The sequence below is a fragment of the Nansenia antarctica genome (genome assembly GCF_963989245.1).
Source record: "Nansenia antarctica genome assembly, chromosome: 5".
Taxonomy (NCBI): Eukaryota; Metazoa; Chordata; class Actinopteri; order Argentiniformes; family Microstomatidae; genus Nansenia; species Nansenia antarctica.
In genome coordinates this window covers 20,590,859-20,609,263 of record NC_137690.1, presented here as the reverse complement: position 1 = coordinate 20,609,263, position 18,405 = coordinate 20,590,859, and the positions used below count along the sequence as shown (strand labels likewise).

At 46.5% G+C, this 18,405-nt stretch overlaps 1 protein-coding gene across 1 annotated transcript in view; it reads right to left on the bottom strand.

Annotated features, from left to right (window-relative positions):
- The window catches only part of cabin1 (calcineurin binding protein 1), a gene marked incomplete at its 5' end in the record, with an annotated part of 40,901 nt that overhangs the window by 16,066 nt on the left and 6,430 nt on the right, over positions 1-18,405 (bottom strand). Inside the window, 17 exons of the mRNA XM_080531456.1 lie at positions 5,127-5,240; positions 8,358-8,764; positions 8,973-9,158; positions 10,065-10,130; positions 12,604-12,842; positions 12,970-13,130; positions 13,272-13,361; positions 13,760-13,930; positions 14,220-14,481; positions 14,672-14,817; positions 15,137-15,343; positions 16,190-16,351; positions 16,640-16,755; positions 16,867-17,020; positions 17,141-17,383; positions 17,520-17,714; positions 17,921-18,058. Coding sequence (XP_080387582.1) covers positions 5,127-5,240; positions 8,358-8,764; positions 8,973-9,158; positions 10,065-10,130; positions 12,604-12,842; positions 12,970-13,130; positions 13,272-13,361; positions 13,760-13,930; positions 14,220-14,481; positions 14,672-14,817; positions 15,137-15,343; positions 16,190-16,351; positions 16,640-16,755; positions 16,867-17,020; positions 17,141-17,383; positions 17,520-17,714; positions 17,921-18,058 — 3,057 coding nt within the window. The remainder of the gene's footprint in view (positions 1-5,126; positions 5,241-8,357; positions 8,765-8,972; positions 9,159-10,064; positions 10,131-12,603; positions 12,843-12,969; positions 13,131-13,271; positions 13,362-13,759; positions 13,931-14,219; positions 14,482-14,671; positions 14,818-15,136; positions 15,344-16,189; positions 16,352-16,639; positions 16,756-16,866; positions 17,021-17,140; positions 17,384-17,519; positions 17,715-17,920; positions 18,059-18,405) is intronic.

Sequence of the window (18,405 nt, the reverse complement as noted above, 5' to 3'; positions counted from 1 at the left end):
AGTAAAATATCACAAGTTCAAGAATCTGAATTAGGTAGAGGAATTCATCACATACATTTGAGAGATGATTTTAGAGGAATTCACGAACATGAGAAAAATCAAGCTAGAAAGAGGAGTTGACCACCATTTTCAAATCACACTTACATAACAAGCCTTAACTTGAACAAATTGTAGTAGATGTCTTGTTTACAAGCAGTTTGGGGGTAAACAATAGTGTTGTGTATGTGTGTGTGTGTGTGTATGTGTGTGTGTGTGCGTGCGTGATGATGGGTAGAACGAGTGCAGTGTGCATCTCTGGCCCACGCACACGCTCTTTCCGAGGGCATATACTATTTATCACTTAATCAGGCATTAAACAGGAACAAAATAATGACTACATCAATAATTCAAGCAGACTGAAAAGAATGTGTATTTTGTTCGTGCTCTGCCAGCCAACCGTAGAAAGAGAGAGTAACAAGACAAACAAGACAAGATGAGGAGGAGGAGGCGATTCTCACTACTCTCCCTCGGGTGAGAAGGCCTGGGAGCATGCAGAGATCAGGCGGTCTGTGTCCACCTCCCCTCTCACAGTGAACCCCTCTATATTCACCTCATTATCCACCTGCAACAACAATGCCGCAATGTGCTCTAGCAGGTATGGGAAGACTTGGCCACAGCATGGTAAAACCTCCATTTACATTTTTACGTTTTAGCAGACACCTTTATCCAAAGAGACTTACAATTAGGGATTACAGGGACAGTCTCTCTGGAGTCATTTAGGAATAAGCAGGCACACTAGTGGTAGTGTCCCCAGGTGGGATTTGAACTCATGACCTTCTGATCACCAGTCCAACTCACTATCCGCTATCCACTGGGCCACCACTACCCCTCCATGCTGCAGGGGATCCTAGCATGGGTGAGCATAATTTTCAGAGTTGTCAGCGATGCATTCCAATCAAATATATATTTGCGGGAACATTCCAAATTAACAACTAATTAACTAATATCTGCATTATTAAAACACCCGGTTTATTTTGTAATTATTCAATATTAAATAGTTTCCAAACTACCTACCAGTGACAACTTAACTGACCTGACAACTGTTGCAATCGACAGGGGTACAGACTACCTGGGAGGGAGTCCAACTTCTCTAAGTAGCCAAAGTGTTTTTGTTTCTTTTGCAATCCCACCCCCTCCCTCACATACCCTGGCCATAACCCACTAATCACCTCTGCATGTCAGTACACAGGTCATATCACCGTAGGCTCCAACTCTCATACCGTCCCATGTCAACCTCTACCAAGCCTCAGCTCACAGCAGAACAGCAAACAACTACCACAGGAAACTCTGACATAGAAACAGGAAATGGCCTCTACAACACGCTCCATATGACCCGGAGAACTGGTTATAAATATGCATATGAGTCCATCTCTGTGCAACAACACCATGCTATTAGTGAGATAAACCCGAGGTGTTGAGTACACATACAACTGCTGTGCTAACACTGGCCTCAGGACAACTCTCCCCTCTCCCTCCATAGGCCAACAAAACATCTACTCCTCCCCCCCCTGACTCACAACAACAACAACAACACTAACTCTACAAACTGTGGAAGAATTCCACTCTCATAAACAGATGACAAAAGAATGTGCTGGTTACTCCTATAGTACACAGAAGAGAGGCAGAGAGAGACTCACCATCACCAATGAAAGCTACTCCACTGGCGGCTGCTAGTATTCTTTTGGAAGGTTTCCTACGAACTGTAGCGGCACCAGCTGCCCTGCCAGCACCCCCCTCCCTCCCCCCAAAGAGCAACACACACACACACACACACACGCACGCACGCACGCACACCCACCCACACACCCACACACACGCACTCAGATAGCGAGGGGTGGGCTACATGCGAGCACTGCTGGTTGACAGAGCTGCAGGAGACAGCCAGGGAGAAGCAGGGCTGCTCACGGAGGATCCTGAAGAGGAGGAGGAGGAGGAGGAGAAGAGAGAGGAGAGGAGAGCGGCAGCCTGGACGAGAGGAGAGACGGTGGCGGCGCTGGCGTCCGGACCCGGAGACTCAGTGTGCCACTGACAGACAAGCTGACTCGCTCCTCTCTCCCTTTCAAACCCTGCCATCTCAAAACAAAACACCCACGCACTCCCTCTATCTCTGCTCTGCCCTGACCCCAGCCTGCCAGGTTTTTTTTTCTTTTCTCCCCTCCTCCCTTCTCGCTCTCACTCCCGCACAGCCTATGCCAACCCCTTTAGAATCCTGCTAGCCAATCAGAGAGAGGCAGAGTTACTCCCTCCCATAAAGCACACACCCACACAATACATACACAAACAGGGGGGGGGGGGGGGAGGGAGACAGAGAGCGAGCAAGAGAGAGAGCAAGAGCAACAGGGAGGGGAGAGTATGATCACACAACAGAAAGAGAGCAACAGGAAAGGAACGAGGGAGCAAGAGTTGCAAATATGACTTCAATCAGGCACATAAACGGAGTAGGAGGGGAGCTTAAGGAGGGAGGACAATGGAGGAGTTAATAAAGGGAGGAGAGAGAGAGAGAGAGAGAACGAGTTTGTAAGCAGATGTGCATAGTGAACAGAAACCCAAGCAATGCGTGTAAGCAGGGAGGGTACAGAAAGTCCTCCACTCTCACACAGTGGCAGCACACTGACAACAACAGCTCACCTTCCTTCCCTCCCTTTCATGTGCTGCCAGGGCGCCTTTGCTCACCAAACATGCAAACACACCTTGTTGTTCCTGCTTCCTGCTGTTACAGCATGAGAAACCCCGCTGACGTGATGAGCTCAGCTACTGAAGCTAGACGCACACACTAGAGGTGTTATTACCACATAGCTAGAGAGAGAGAGCTTTGGAGGGAGATCCACATCAATACAGAACCGTAATATATTCAAAACATATTCATCTGCCCTGAACACTCCTCCCCCACACATACCAACTAGTTCTCTGGTCTCGGCTCCACCTACTGTACAACACACAGCTGCAACAGACTGAAGGCGGGTGCTGAACAGTGCGCTGCAAACGCATTCAGTCTACTAGTAGCCTAACTGTACAAAGACAATCGAACAAAGTTACACAATTGCAAGCGGCAGGTACAAATGTCACTGTCACAAAAATAAAAAGACAAAGCCCCCAAACCTCTCTGTTTAAAGTTTAAGACTTGAGAGAGCCACAGCTTCCATCCGGGGGGAAAAAAAACAGCAGAGCATGGCATCCATTTTCTGTGGAGCTTGCAGGAGAGTGTGCATGTGTGAGTGGGTGGATGAATATGTAAGCACATATGTGTGTGGCGGCAACACCATGCCTGAGCAAGCACGCTGACTGTGACTCTGCAGGATCAGGAGAGCGGCAGCCCCACACAGCCAGGGGGGAGCAGACCCAGAGCCCGGAGCAGCTTTACCGCTATCACCAGCATTACATTCTAAAGAGCATTACGGCTCCACGGGGTTTACAACCCAAGCCAGAACATTCACACCGGCATCCATCTAAGCTACACTTCTTCTTACTGGTAATTCCCCATCCGCTGTGAGTACATCTGGCCACAGGATTTTAGGAGACAGACGGTAACTTGAAATGGAGGAAAGAGAAGAAATGGAGTGAAGAGAAGTCCCCCCCCCAAAAAAAATCTTAATTGTTGTTTTTCTTTTTCTTCCATCATGTTGATGACTTTTAGGTTGCCAAGTGAAATCTGTGAATCCTGCAATCACAGAACCTTTGCTAAAACTTTTCAGTTTTGAAGACAGACTTCAGGGTGGTAGAAGGCCAGAGTTCTTCTACTCAGTGATCGGTGGACTTGCCATTCAAACCCAGGGCATGTCCCGCCTAAAAAGCATTGGCATGGATTGACGACGGCAATAAATTATGCAACACAGCCACAACTGAACTGGAACATGTCAAAATAGCAGAATATAGGTTACACTCAACGGTGGCCCAGTTGATATAACCAAGCCAAACCAACAGTACAAGTAGGGCACCATGACCTACATAACAAGACTGGGTAATCTACCGCAAACTCATTTCGATGTCCGGATCACAGCCCATTGATAACCAACCCAAATGTTGCCAGACATGGCTGATACATACATGCCATGTCCCATCCTGTCATTTTGGTCACTACGTCAAGGGAGGGATCGCAATACCAACGGCCGATCACAGTGCCACAATATGTACCACGATATTACTGGCTGCCACTGACATTGATTGATCTGTCAGAGTTCAGTGACACTGCCGTCAAACTTCGCCGCTGTAGGATATCACTCCTGCTGACCTTCACCCGAGTGTCCAATTTAAAATATGAAAAAATAAATAAAACAACAACAGGTGAGTAGACACTAGCCAATCAGTGAGAGGTTCTTTGACGGGTTAATTGCCAGGGAAAATGTTCAGGTGTAGAAGACTAAAGCTCGGGCACCCTGTTGTTGACCGCCATGCTGTAGGGTATTTAGAATCATAATATGTCAAATTAACATTTCAGGGTGAGGTTTGCTATGGCCTTTCATAGAGTGTCTAATCTCAGTAAGTGCAGCAGTGAAGGCTACACCAGCTGGTTAGGCAGGGCAGCAGGTTTGATTCCAGAAGGGGGCTCTGTGAGAGCTCAGTGGGAGGCAGGGCCGTGCTACGCGCTCCCCCAGCATCGACGAGGCCTTCACACGCAGGAGCTACAGCCTGCTCTCAGCAGCCTTCTGGAGACGGGTCAGGACACGGCAGCCCTCACACCCACAACCGCCCCCCAAACACATGACCCAGAAATAGGCTCGGTTCAAATCCAAACTGCCCAAAGATTCAACCCTTATTGCAGGTCTCCCTTGTAAACACAACAAACAGCATCTAGGCTAGAACATGAGAATGAAGCATGCTCATTTCATGCCACATATCAAAATAGCACTCCGTTAACATCGACTTCAATGGGGACTTGGTTCAAGTCAACGTGTTTGCAAATTTGTTTGACGTGCGGAGGAGATGACACACTCCACAGCCAGAGTAATCTCCTCCTCTGCAGACCCACCACACAGCCTGGCATCAGGAACAGAGGAAGGGCTAGTATAGTGTATGGTGCTTTTAATACGGCTAACCTACCATAGGATAAGCCCAAAAGCCTAGCTGGCTTTGTGAACTATTTGACTTACATTGAACAGGTTTGTCTTGTTCCTCTCACAGAAAAGTCCTTGTGCTGGCATGTGCTTCAGCTGTTGCCATGGGACACTGCTTCCTAGCAACACATCTCGTGCCCACTGCAGATTCTGTGGGGGGGAAAAAACAGACATAACAAAACACTAATCAGACATCTGTGGCGGTAAAAATTGGGGGATGCCCCTCACTAGAAGAACAGGAAGACACAGACCACGGAATCCACAGAGAAGAACATCTGTTGTAAAAGTTACATCATAATCAAACAAGGTTTTATTGAATCTGTCATTTTCATTCCCATCATCCCCCATCTACTCTTACCTCTTACTTTCATACCAACTCAACTGTGATGAGCCTACATGTTAGTGGCTGTAGCGCAGCTGATCCCATTATCATGGACGGTGTGTGAGATGAACAGACATGCCAACATAATGTTGCATGACAATAACAGCTTAGTAAAACTAGTCCTCTGGGATTCCTGCTGGGACCATATACAAAGCACTCACCGTACTGTAGTTGCTTTAGATAAAAGCGTCAACTAAATGACAAATATATCTAAAGCAAGCTTTAAGCATTTCCCAATGAATCTCAGAGTGGTACTTCACCACATCTAGACCTTCGCTCCCTTAACCCTTTCACTGACTGGATTAAAATGGAAATAAAATACAAAATAACAACTACAATGGGGAAAATAACCACACATCCACTACATGCAATATCACTAACCCACATATCCAAACAAATCACACCCACACAGACACAGACAGACACACACACACAGACACAGACACACACACACAGACACAGACACACACACACACACACACACACACACACACACACACACACACACACACACACACACACACACACACACACACACACACACACACAGAGAGAGAGAGAGAGAGAGAGAGAGAGCTTGTCAAAGAGCAAATTGGAATATGTGTGCATTGGTGCAGCCACCAGATGCTAGTGCTACTGATTAAATCAGTACACTATGTTCTTACTAGATGGGGGTTCCGGTATAGTGTGATGGCCATCCATGTCCATTATGAAGCCATCCACGTCCATTAAACCATCTATATGCAAGAAACATTATGTCTCCCCAGACCCTGATGTTATTCAGAAAGTGCTGGGCATTATCATAGAAAAGCTATTTCCACCACTGCCTTGTTTGAAAAGCCAGCTAGTTCAGGCCACTCCGCATTTGGAGCAGTGAAAATCCAGAGCCAAATGACATGAGATTACAGTCTCTCCTGACAGCCTCGGACCTCCTAATGAGTCGCACACTGGCTGGCCCAGCCCAGGCAGGTTGGGAATTAAATTAACAGTATCCCTGGGAGCTGGAGGGGTGCAGTGGTTTTAGTAGAGAGGAGCAGTTTAGTTCAACTCTGCTTCATCATTCCTCCACAGGCCAAGGCAACATCATGCAGTTGTATTCTATACATCAAAGATATAATGTCGGCATTTGGTAAAACACATCCCTCTTCGACTAGCTGCGGTACAGCAAGATCAACAGTGCCTGTTGGCTGACAGGGTATTCAATTCCAAACCAGATGTTGTGAAGGTATGAAACTTACTCAATGGCATAAAAAACGAATGGCATGTTGAATAAATTCAAATCATCCTCTGAATCACTTCTTGGGCTACAAAACCTGAGATTCAACTGACAATTTTAGGAATATGCAAATGTTTTCCCTCAGGAAAAAACAACAACCTTGAATTTGTTTTAGTTTTTTTTACAAATAGCACTGATGTTGACTAGTGGTGTCTGCGCTGGTCCACTTAGCCTACTTTGGGGTTGTGAGTCAAACTCTTGTTTGAATGGCAACAGGGGCCGCACAACATCACAAAAGCTAGTGAGTCACAGTGTCAGGGACGGAGCATCTTCCCACTGCTTTTCATCCTGTTCTGCACAGAGACAGGACAAAGCCTCAATAATGCTACCTGCTAGCACTCAGTAGCTAACGAGAACCTGCCGGGCTAGAAAAAACATTCTCTCAGGTTCCCCACGGAGCCATGACCAGCTGTGCATCCAGCATTCCTAATAATCGAATAAAGCAAATACCCAACAGTCTTATTGAGCTTCATCATTGTAACGCTAGTAACAGGCTAGATGGCAATGAGTTCAATGATTACAGTCATTGCAGAGAAAAAAACCTCATGTTTAGAATTACCAACCCATACATCTATAGAATGCTATAAAATAGACTGCCTCTGTGAAATGCACATACTCCATCACATTAGCCTGTAATACAAACTCCCTGGGGTAGAGATGTATAATGACAAACATATGGGTTCATCACTTATTAAGTTTAACCAAGGGTGTCCTGAACTGCAACAGGGCTGCCACTGTTCTGGGACTCGTGAGCTTGTAGTAACGAAACAATCTAATAAAACTACTACAACAGCCTAATTTCGTATTTGTCATACCACTCCACAGGAAATCAAAAACAGACACCATTGAGGACTCACCTTCAGGTTACATCCAGTACTTTAATGTACAGACCTTGATTATGAAATTCTTTAACCCATTTTTCTGAAGTTCAAAACCATGACGGTGTTAACTACGGCTAGAGAATGGGCCCAGATCATTCTAGAAGGCTGAAAGGAATCCTCTACGCTCAAGATGAAGACCATCACTCTCTTAGACGAGCTGCGAAACACTTTCAACTCGTACGTTGAAAAAGGTAAACCCAAACGTAAATAAATGAAGCTTACATCAAGCTTGTCAACAACTCTGCCCTTCCTCCTGTAACCTCTCTGAGTAGTGACCAGCAGAGTCTGATAACTAGAATGCTGACTGGAGTATGACACTACAGTACGCAGTCTGCCTGTGCCAAACGTAGCTGAGAGAGCACTGCGCTGCAGCCACCCACACACACACGTCTGCCCACAGAGCCTTGTGGCCAACACAACACACACTCTGCTGTTTCAGCACCTGCTGTACTCCGCCACTGCTCAAATCCCAGGGTCCCACAGGCAAATACACGACAGGACTAGCAGATCAGAGTCCAAGTGCATGGTCTACCACCAACCGTTGGAATTGGGTTAGACATCAATTTCATCTGAAAAAAAACCCGTGCCCGACTGTTTTAAATGTCAAAATTAATGGCAGGAGATTAAATTGCTGATGATAGGTGTATAAAGCAGGCTTAAACGGGTGAGCGGTCCTGTTGAGGAGATGGTGAATGTTAATAGCATGGTGGTGTGGAGGGTGGACTGACCTGGTGGGTCTGGCTGTTGGAGTAGAAGAAGGCCAGGCGGTAGAGACTCTTGTAGTGCTGAGGGAAGCGGCCGAGACAGAGGAACAGAGCCCGAACACACATCTCCACCAGCATCCGCCGCTGGTCACACCGCTCAGCAGGGAGGGCCTTGGGCACCTCCACCACCTCGGGCGGAGGCTCCGGCCTCCTCTTCCCCTCGCTGGCTGGAGTCGGAGGGGTGGCCTGGTGAGGGACGGCAGGCGGCTTGGGAGGGGTGGCCGGGACAAGGAGTGGATTAGGACAAGGATCCACGCTGGGCTTAGGAGGGGTGGCTTCAGGCACGGGCAAAGGCTCCACTACTTCTTGAACAACTTTGTCCTCCAGCAAGATTGTCGTACCTGCCTCGTTGCTTTTTTCACAAAGCGAGCCTGAAGGAATTTAGAAGGAAAAAGTAAGTGGTTTTTCTAACATGACCAATATATTTAATATGACCATTTCCTTTCTCAAACACGCTTACAACACTCAGTAATACTGACACAACAAATTCATGCCTAATGTCTGGTGTTTAGCTTAGCATCATAGACTTCAGTTTTTTCATTTCCATTTGGTTGAAAATAAAAGTAACAAACATCCAACCTGTGTCTTCAGCTGTAGGCTGGCCTTCCTTCATTGGGGTAGTGTTCTCTGACGAGGAGCTGCTGGCCTTCCCCGACCCAGACTGCAGCTTGTGACTGCTGTCCTGGGAGCTGGCGGGGTCTGTGAAAGCATCCTGGGTGGAGTTGGAGTCAGAAAGCATCACCACCACGCTGTCCTGACTACGCTCTGGCAGGGTTCAAACACAAACACACACACACACATCATATGGCCACCTGACGTTGGAAGCCAGTCTGTCGTATATAAAGACCAGCAAACATCCCTCTGGGTTATCAAGGGGAAGCTGTCAATCATGAAGCAGGTTTTTTATTCTGCGTCACAGATAACAACCGAACCCAGCCATGATACCTGTACTTGTATGCCATTGTTTAAAATCCTCACTAGCGTTTTAACAAATGGGAGTCTCTATATCTGCTCTACAATCCCCAATCAAACAAATAGAGAGAGCAACCAAAAGCAGGAATGTGTACAGTTACATTTAGTATCTATTCAATAAAATCTGAGACAGGGGCTCTATCTTGAGGTCTATTCTGCAGGATTACATGATGTACATTTATTGATTCCTACGAAGAAGAAAAAAACACCAGACTGTAGTCATGTTTCAGGGAGGTCTATTTTTGTAAACCATCTAAAAACTAGGTGCTAGTTGATGCATTGTTTGATTTTCTTGGTTCCTACAACAAACAAACAACAACAACAAAAGAACTAGACTGCAGTCCCGTTTTAGAGAGGTTTGTTTTCCCAAAACACCTAAAGACTAGCTGCCAACATTCCTCTTAAGAAGCACAGTGTGCAGCCTCAGCAAGAAGCTGCAGTTCTCTGGCACCAACCACCAAAGCAGCAGGAGGACCAACAAGGTTTTCATGATTTTAAAAGAAAAGTAAAAAATAAATATATATATATATATATACATAAAAACATGAGCTGAAAGTACTTTTTCGACAGTAATTAGCACACTATTTCACTGTGAGCAAAAAATTGTTATTCATTACACTGTCCATATTTGAATACCTAGTTGTGATTTGGACTGTAATGTCTATACAACGTTTTGTGGGTGGGTCTTTAGAGCAGTACCATTCAGGGATGCCAGCCACATTGGAGACCTGGGTAGGCAGTAATCATGGTCAAGTTCTGGGATGGCTGTAGAAGATATATGGGAGTTTGCTTTAAAAACACTCAATAAATAAATGCTGCATTCTTGATTTTACAATGATGACATTCTGGGTTTGTTTACTTGTGCATACTGTATATAATGCTTGAGTGCAGCTCTGCTTCTACACACCATCATCACTTACAGATTGCTGTTACCATGATGTGCTTCATACACGCCTCAAGCGGGAAGGATTTGACACCCACAGGCAAACCTGCACATGGTAGTCTATTTCTGCCATCAATCTCAGAGGATGTGTGCCAATGAAGGGATGGCCACATTCTGCCTGACACGGCATTATATCACATTAATTGAACACAATTGCAATGGCAGACATAGTGGGAATTAATGTTCAAATGCATTCAAATAAGTCAAGATCTTTGTGCAAAGCCAACACCAAACCCAATATGTCCAGTGGAGGCACCCATCCCTTGGTAAACCACATGCATATCAAATGACAAAGCAGGTGGCAGAAGCAAGCAGGCAGAGAGGTAGCAGGCAGGTAGGTAGGTAGGTAGGTAGGTAGGAAGGAATCTGGAAAGGGTGACAGAAAAACTGGCAACATGGGCAATATGGCTGCAGTATTCAGACATTGAAGCTAAACAGGACATAGGGGAAAAACAAATGCCATCAGCTGTTGTTTGTTCCTGTTGCCAGGTTGTAAATCAGTGGATTAATGGTCAAATGGATTCTATGTTGACAACAAACATTCAATGATACAATTCACCTGTGGCACATATGCTTTTACCCCTTGATTTATTTACACCGTAAACCTTTTAGAAAATGCAAAATTGGAGACTGGAAAAAGAGATGGAAGCCAAATTGTATGTACAGTACAAGTTGGTTAGCAAAAGGATGGCCTTTGTACTGCAAGTGAATTTCAAACAACAACAACAACAACAACAACAACAAAATACTAATGTATTAATTTCCTACTATACCTACTGTAATTCTCCTGCTTTCTGTAGGCTGTTTGTATGCACACACTCACTGCATTAGAGAAGCTCAATATCTTTTTTCAGAAAATTATTTTACGATATTATTTGCCCTGTTAATGCAGATTTAGCTAGATTTAGTGCAATCGGGGAACTTTGTGTTATACACACACTATTAGAGGGTGTGATAAGAAAAGCAAATGTTGTCGCAATCAACTGACCAGCAACGTTAGGCTAAATGGAAGCTGCTTGTTTTAACACTCGTCACAGCATGTTTAACACTGTTAACATGATATTTGAAAAGCTGCCTCATGCACTAAACAATAAAGCCGGCCTATAGGCTAATGGAACCCTAACCCTTTCTAAAATAATAACAATATATTAACTCTTAATACAACTCCTTCTCCACCTCCTTTCATCATACTAGTGCTCCAACCGCTTTTTTAATGACATTTTGGCTTACTCATTCAACTGCACAAGAAGCAATATGTCTGAACCACTGTCTATAACCCTTTTGTCCCTCAATAGTTTTGGATGAAGTCCAAAGTCAAAATCACCAAATACTCACCTTTCATGCTAGACTTAATATCTGCCTTTCAGACGAGCAAAAGACTCGTCTATAAGTCTCAAGTCTCTATTCAGCTCTGACACTTCAATTTAAACCTGCACTGAAATGCTAGTGACAGGTGCAGCAACTGTTCCCTGTGATCCAGTAAAACCTTGGTTTGGCTGTACCTTGCCTGTGGCTCTCTGATCGTCACATGGGGTCAACAGCCCACACACTAAAACGCCAGCTGCGTTCCAGGACAAACTACTGTTTTACTGTCATACACCACTAGCTTTGCTACATGAAGGCATATATGAACCCAGCATATAGTCTAACATGTTTGTGTGGAAGCTACTAGCATTAATTTCATGCAATTAGCCGGCAAGACTACCCTCTTATGATCAAGCCAATTTGACTGAAAATACCTTTCAGTCTTGTTTCTTCTCCACCAGTCCAAAGCAATGATGTACTGTTTTTTTTTTTTTGCAAAGCAAAATTGCATCATAAGAAGAAATTGTAAATTGCGAAAATGGGAAATAATCTCTATTCTAGATATAATATAATACGACAATACTGTTGACATCAAAAGGAGAAACATGGGAAACGGGAAAAACAGGAAAAAGGGGGGGGGGGGGGGGGTGACGACCACAAAAGCAGAGGTTCCACAAAATATCAACTAGTAAAACACAAACCAAACGGTGGCCAGGACGCTCTCTGCCAAACTCCACCTTCATACCTCTGCTTCCCTGAACACAGTTGCTCTTCCACTACTACAGTAACACTGTATCAACTCATATCCTCAGACACCATTAGTAGCCATATTGCCCATTTCACCATATCCCAATCACCCAGTGCATATCGGGTCATTAATGGAACCAGAGCCATTTGTAATAGTGGTTAGCCATTCCTCCCCAGTGTGATTCCTGTCCCAGTACTGAGAGGGCCCAACCCCAGAGACAGTGTCTAGGACTGGGACTGTACCATCAGCCTGCTGCTCCTCATGCTGCTGCTGCTGCTGCTGCTTCTGCTGCTGCCACTGCTGCTGTTGTTGCTGCCGCCTCAGGGTTTTACGTTTGGCGTAATCGTGGTCGACAGGTGTGGCCGTGTAAGGAGGGGATGTCAGACCTGGAGCGCTGGAAGGGAGGGAGGTGCCAAGAACCACGGCAGCGCCCACTGAGGAGCCGTGGGAGTCCTCGTCGATCATGGAGGGGTGCTTCTCCCTGAGGGTAGTGGGGGACAAGATGGAGGACTGTGTGAGTGTAAGGGTTGGGGGGATGTGTTTATTTTCATTTCGATGTGAAGCAAAGTTATAGCATGACAACTCAGATCCCTTTTGTGTCTTCTCACTTTTCGTTGGACCGAGGCATGGTCGGCATGCTCTTCTCTTCCCCCCTGGCGAAGGGTCCGAGGGCCGCCTCAGCCAAGATGGTGAAGAAGACCTCATGCTCCAGATCAGACTCTCCGGCCTCCAGCAGCTTCAAGACGGTGGCGCTAAGACGGAAGTACAGCTTGGGGGGGGAGGGGGGAATATATTACAGATTATCTGAAGTGAGGAGAGTGGAAAAGCACAACACAATGGCCCTGCAAGGATTAGAGCTACTGTAGAAACCGTCCGGTGACCATTCAATAACCTGCTAAAGTATGTGTACCTCCAGGGCCTCCATAGCCAGGTCGGGGGGGTTATGGTAGTGTATTTTGCGGGGGTATCTGGCAGCTTCCTCATGGAGATAATGTGCTGCCTGAGAAGAGACAGAGGGTAGAGAAGAGAGGATCACACACGGCACAATCATCCTCTGGTGGACATCACCAACACTGATACAATGGAGAGAAACAGGTAACAGGGAACGACAAACGGAACAACCCCCGCCGCCCCCCTACCACAGACCTACTGCATCAATCACTACACACATTCCTCTCTCAAGTCAAAGTAAAACTTCCAGGTTGTTAATGAGAACCCGACAAACCATTACTGTATCAAAACACACGTGTTCTGACGCCTACAGTGTGTTACATTTTGCATCCCTTTCGAATGTTTAAGATCACAGTACACTTTTGAAACATTTGGGGGTTTGTTTTGTATTAGCATTGTGTGTCGTGGGCAGGTGTGTGGGCAGATAGATGGTTGCATGCAGCGTGCCTGTTTGTAGAGCTGCAGGTACTCCCTTGGAGGCTGCTTGCGTTTCTCAGCAATCTTCCCCAGCATGTAGTGGATGAGCCACTCTTCCTCGTCACTGTCCCCTTCACACCGGGAGGCCCCCTGGAAACACTGGGAGGATGTCTCCAACATGGTGTCCCTCCTCTCCTCCATCTGACGCACACACGCACAGACACACACACACACACACACACACACACACACATAAAACAAGCAGACAGGCGAATACACAAGCTTGCATGCACCAGCGCACACATACACTTTAATCCCACTACTGTCTGCAGCGATCTGCTTCTAGGGGACCGATCAATTTAACAGTGAACTCACACTTGGCATGACCGCAAGTGACAAGGTGTGTCATCCGTTTTAGTCTACAGAAGTGGAAAATAAGTTCATATGCAGTCCATCAGCACCGTGTAGCAGTCCATCCCTCTATCCGTACCTGTTTGACCACCTCTGGGGGCAGCTCGCTCTTCCACTGTTTGAGCTGTCGCGAGGCGAAGGAGTGCAGGGCGTAGGACATGGTGCCATACTCGATCCACAGAGCCAGGTTGGCACTATTGATCTCCAGTGCCCTCTTGAAGCAGTTGAGCACGGCCAGGGAGTGCTTCCAGATAGGCCCGTCGCTCTTCAGCTCGTTGGAGTTGAGCTTGTCCTGGATGCGGCTAGCCCTGGCCAAAGCCATGCCGGCCCAGGAGTCAAACCTGCAATCACGACGTTACCAGCTACCCGTCAGCATCACCCACAGGTACGTCCATCTTTAGTCGTACAGCGTGTTTATGAAAAGTATCAGACTCGCCAAAGACAAAGACTGTTGTCAAATGCTGTTGACATGAGCAAAAACAGTTCTGATAGACTAGCCTTAAATTGTGTATGTGTAACAACAATACGGACCTGTTTGGACACACACAGATGTCGTGCATGTAGAATTTGATGGCCTTGGACTGCTCCTTGTTCTTGAAGTGGTAGTCTGCCAGGAGGTAGAAGATCTCATTCACCACAGGGGGCGCGGGAGTGCCCCCCTCAGGGAGGCAAGGCACCTGAGGGAGAGCACAAACAATGTTACAATCTTTTCTCAATATCCTCTCTGTGTATATTGAGGCCTGAAATCATGTGTGTAACAAGTCAAGTGTAGGTCTTTTATTGTATCGCATTATCGAGCAAATTAAGACTAGAGACCGTAACATGACTCACAAGGTGACCTGACCATAGAATAAGAAATCATGACTCTCCCAGGTCCGTGTGCAGAACCAGATCTCCATGGCAACACTGAAAGCAAGGCTAAGAGGTACGTAGAGCCATTTAGCCTTCCTGACCCATAAATGCCTTTAAAATTCAGTGTGGGGCCCCGCGACTGACCTTTCCCGCCGTGCCCTCGATGTAGGCCGCCACCTCGTCCATGGTGAGGGTGGGAGTGTCACTGAGGGGTACGATGCCAGAGATCCTCTTCACCAGGTTGGCCAGGTCAGCAGACACCGTGCTCGTCTTGTAGCTGTCAAACTCAGGCAGAGTCTTGGGCTTGAAGTAGCGGAACATGAAGAGGGCATTGCTCCACAGCAGTTCAACCTGCAGGCCATAGCAAGAAACATTGAGCTATGATACATACATACAACGATATCCTAAGCATAATCATCTGATCATTGTTGAATAAACCCGCATTGTAGACAAGCAGTAGGAAAAAAGATATGAGAGCGTAAACTGAAGTAGTGAGCAATCCACCGATATGAACAGATGACACAGCCTCTCTGTTGGATGGGAGGAGGAGACACACACATGGATACAACGGCACACATACACACACCTGTACGCATGATATTATACACTATTCTATTGTTCCACTTAGCCCACAGAAGAGCTCTCTGAACGGGGACTCAATGTTTCTAATTGAAACCTTCCTCTGGTGCCAGGACGCGGCAGTTCTGAGATTAATACATCGAATTCAAGCTCCCAGAAAGTGAATTAATTGTTTGCTTTCTCATGTATTGACTTGTTTTAGTCCCTGGGCCTTGTGACTCAGATGACCAACGAGTTAATTACTCAGGGGGCTGTATTCATTAACTAATTAACTTGGTCCCTTTGGATCAGTCTATTCATCATGCAATTACCGCATATCACAATTACAGTACCAGACATCTGAGTGAGTAAACAACACATTGGTATTGACATCCACCTAGTGGCCAGTAGAACACATTACATAAACATAATGGATTCTGGTCAACTAAACATGTCTATAGAACAACTCCATAACAGTTTCATATTTCAAAGTAGATACAGTGTCTGCACGTGGAGCAATAGTTGTGACAAACAAGGCTGTCTATTAGCTAAACCTCTCTCAAAAGAATGGGGCATAAGTCGTCTGAAATGTTGTATAGAAGTTAATAAAAGGTATGAATGAAGAATAACTTATTTCACCTGTTGAGCAGAGTGCTCCTCCAGATAGCGGGCCTTGCTCTTCTTGCTCGGGTAGGCATAGAGACAGAAGAAGCACTGCTCCAAGGCCATCTCTAGCTCCTCTTTGTAGGGGTGAGCATCATGAGTGGAAGAGGCAGCCAGCTCTTTCTCCAGAACACATACCTGCACCACGCACACGACACACACAGCTGAGTGACGTTCTGTATACATCCATCCAGATGATATGACATCTTTAAAACAGATAGAACCTTTCGATATAAAAGCATTGACATTAAATCGCTGACTAAGTCAAGGGACATGGGATGGGATGTCAATGTTGAGGAACCAAAGCCAAAGAATGTTACTCATGTGTACTTAAAGATGTAATAAAAGCTGTAAGCTGGAATAAAAATGATTCAGATTCTGACAGTGGACCTCTTAAACAACCCCAGTCTTGTTGACCCGACTCACATAGAACTTGAGGAGGGCTCCATCTGAGTTGCAGCACCAGGAGCGGCGCCCCAGGTACTCATGGGCTGTATTGAGCAGCATCAGGGAGGAGGGCAGCATAGGAGTGTTGGATTCGTCTGAGGGTTCAGAGGGGAAAACACTGAGAACCAGCAGCTATGCCTGGGCTTCTAACATGTGCGCCAATTGGCATAACAGGAGTGAAGGACAAGGGAGACCCCCCCACATACCCTCCTCATCCCCTACAGATATGTGCTGCCTCAGCAAGCAGTCAAAAGCCGCCTCCTCATGCTTAATGATGCGGTGCAGGAGAATCCACGGCAACACAGAGGAAAAGTGAGGCTCCTTCGGATCATCAGGGATCGCCATGCTGCTGTCAATCAGCTAGGGGTAAGACACACACACACACACACACACACACACAAACTTAATTCACATGGGATTTGACACGTGACTTCGGTTTTCTATAACAACCCTCTTTGTCGACAATAGGTTTTTTCTGACCTGGATGAGGTTGTTGGAGAGGCGGGCCATGCTCGTGAAGCGGGGGACATTGCTGAGGAGCTGAGGGTCCTCAGAGAAGCAGACATCGATGCCTCCCAGCAGCTGTGTGACGGTGGACACCCACTCCTCTTTGACGGTGTGCGAGCTGGCGGGGACAGAGTTGAGCTGCTGAAGAGCTTCGTTCAAGGCCACCTCGGTGCACTCCAGACACTGTCTGTAGTCCTGCAGCTTTAATAGGGAGTTCTGAGGCATGGACAGAGAGGGGGGGGGAAAATGTCATCCATCTAAAAAAAACTATGTATAAATGGCTGTCAATTGTATACTTCGCGCGCTAACTCCATTAGCAGTTGAGATGCTTTGAAAGTGTGCAGAGCCTAACCTGCAGCAGCAGTAGCTGGGCAGGCCTCTCAGGCACAGAGCTAACAAACTCCAGAGGCTTGGCCCTGCCAGAGCCACCGTAGCTGAGGGTGGGCTGCAGCAGCCGCACCACTGACTCATAGTCTCCGGACTCAAACAGGCGCTGGATCTCCTCCAGGGACTGACAACGCTCTAGAGACTTCAGCTTCTTATCGATCTGTCCACGGGGTGGGGGGGGGGAGAGAAGGTCTCGAATTAACCACACAATTCCAAACCACAGGATTTGATATAACTCTATGCGGGCAAACCTCCTCAGGAAGCAACAACCCATGACTTGAGAGAGACCCCGGTGCACAATGAATACATTTTCAACAACACACTGTATGGATGCTACAATTCTTAGCTGTAGTTCATTACACTGACCTCTTCCACTGAGATTTCTGCATCCACACGCAGGTTGGGCAGGTAGACGGTGTACACCTCTCCCTCCGTGGTCCTAGCCTGAGTCTGCAGCATGCCAGTGCAGACATCGTAGCTCTCCAGGGCCTGGTCCATATCGCCCTGCCAGAGGACACACAAGTAAAGAGGGACAATTTCAATTCTGCCCCAATCTTCTTATGTTTATCATCCCCCAGAAAACAAACGGCTGTGAGTTTCGTGGAATGTCTTGAGGTGTCAAAACTGTGATCAGTTTAGATGCAATAAGATGGTTGGTGGTCTCCTCATCAACAGCTCCTAATTTAAATACTGTGGTTTTGAGGCTGATATAAAAAGCAGAGGTCAGGGAAAAGCTCTCTCTCTTGTTCCTGTGTCCTATTGTGAGGTTCTCTTCATGTTGTAAGTAGCACCAGTGGTCCTCTCTCTGTAACATTTTTCGAAGTATTTGCCTTGTAATAGATTATTAAAAG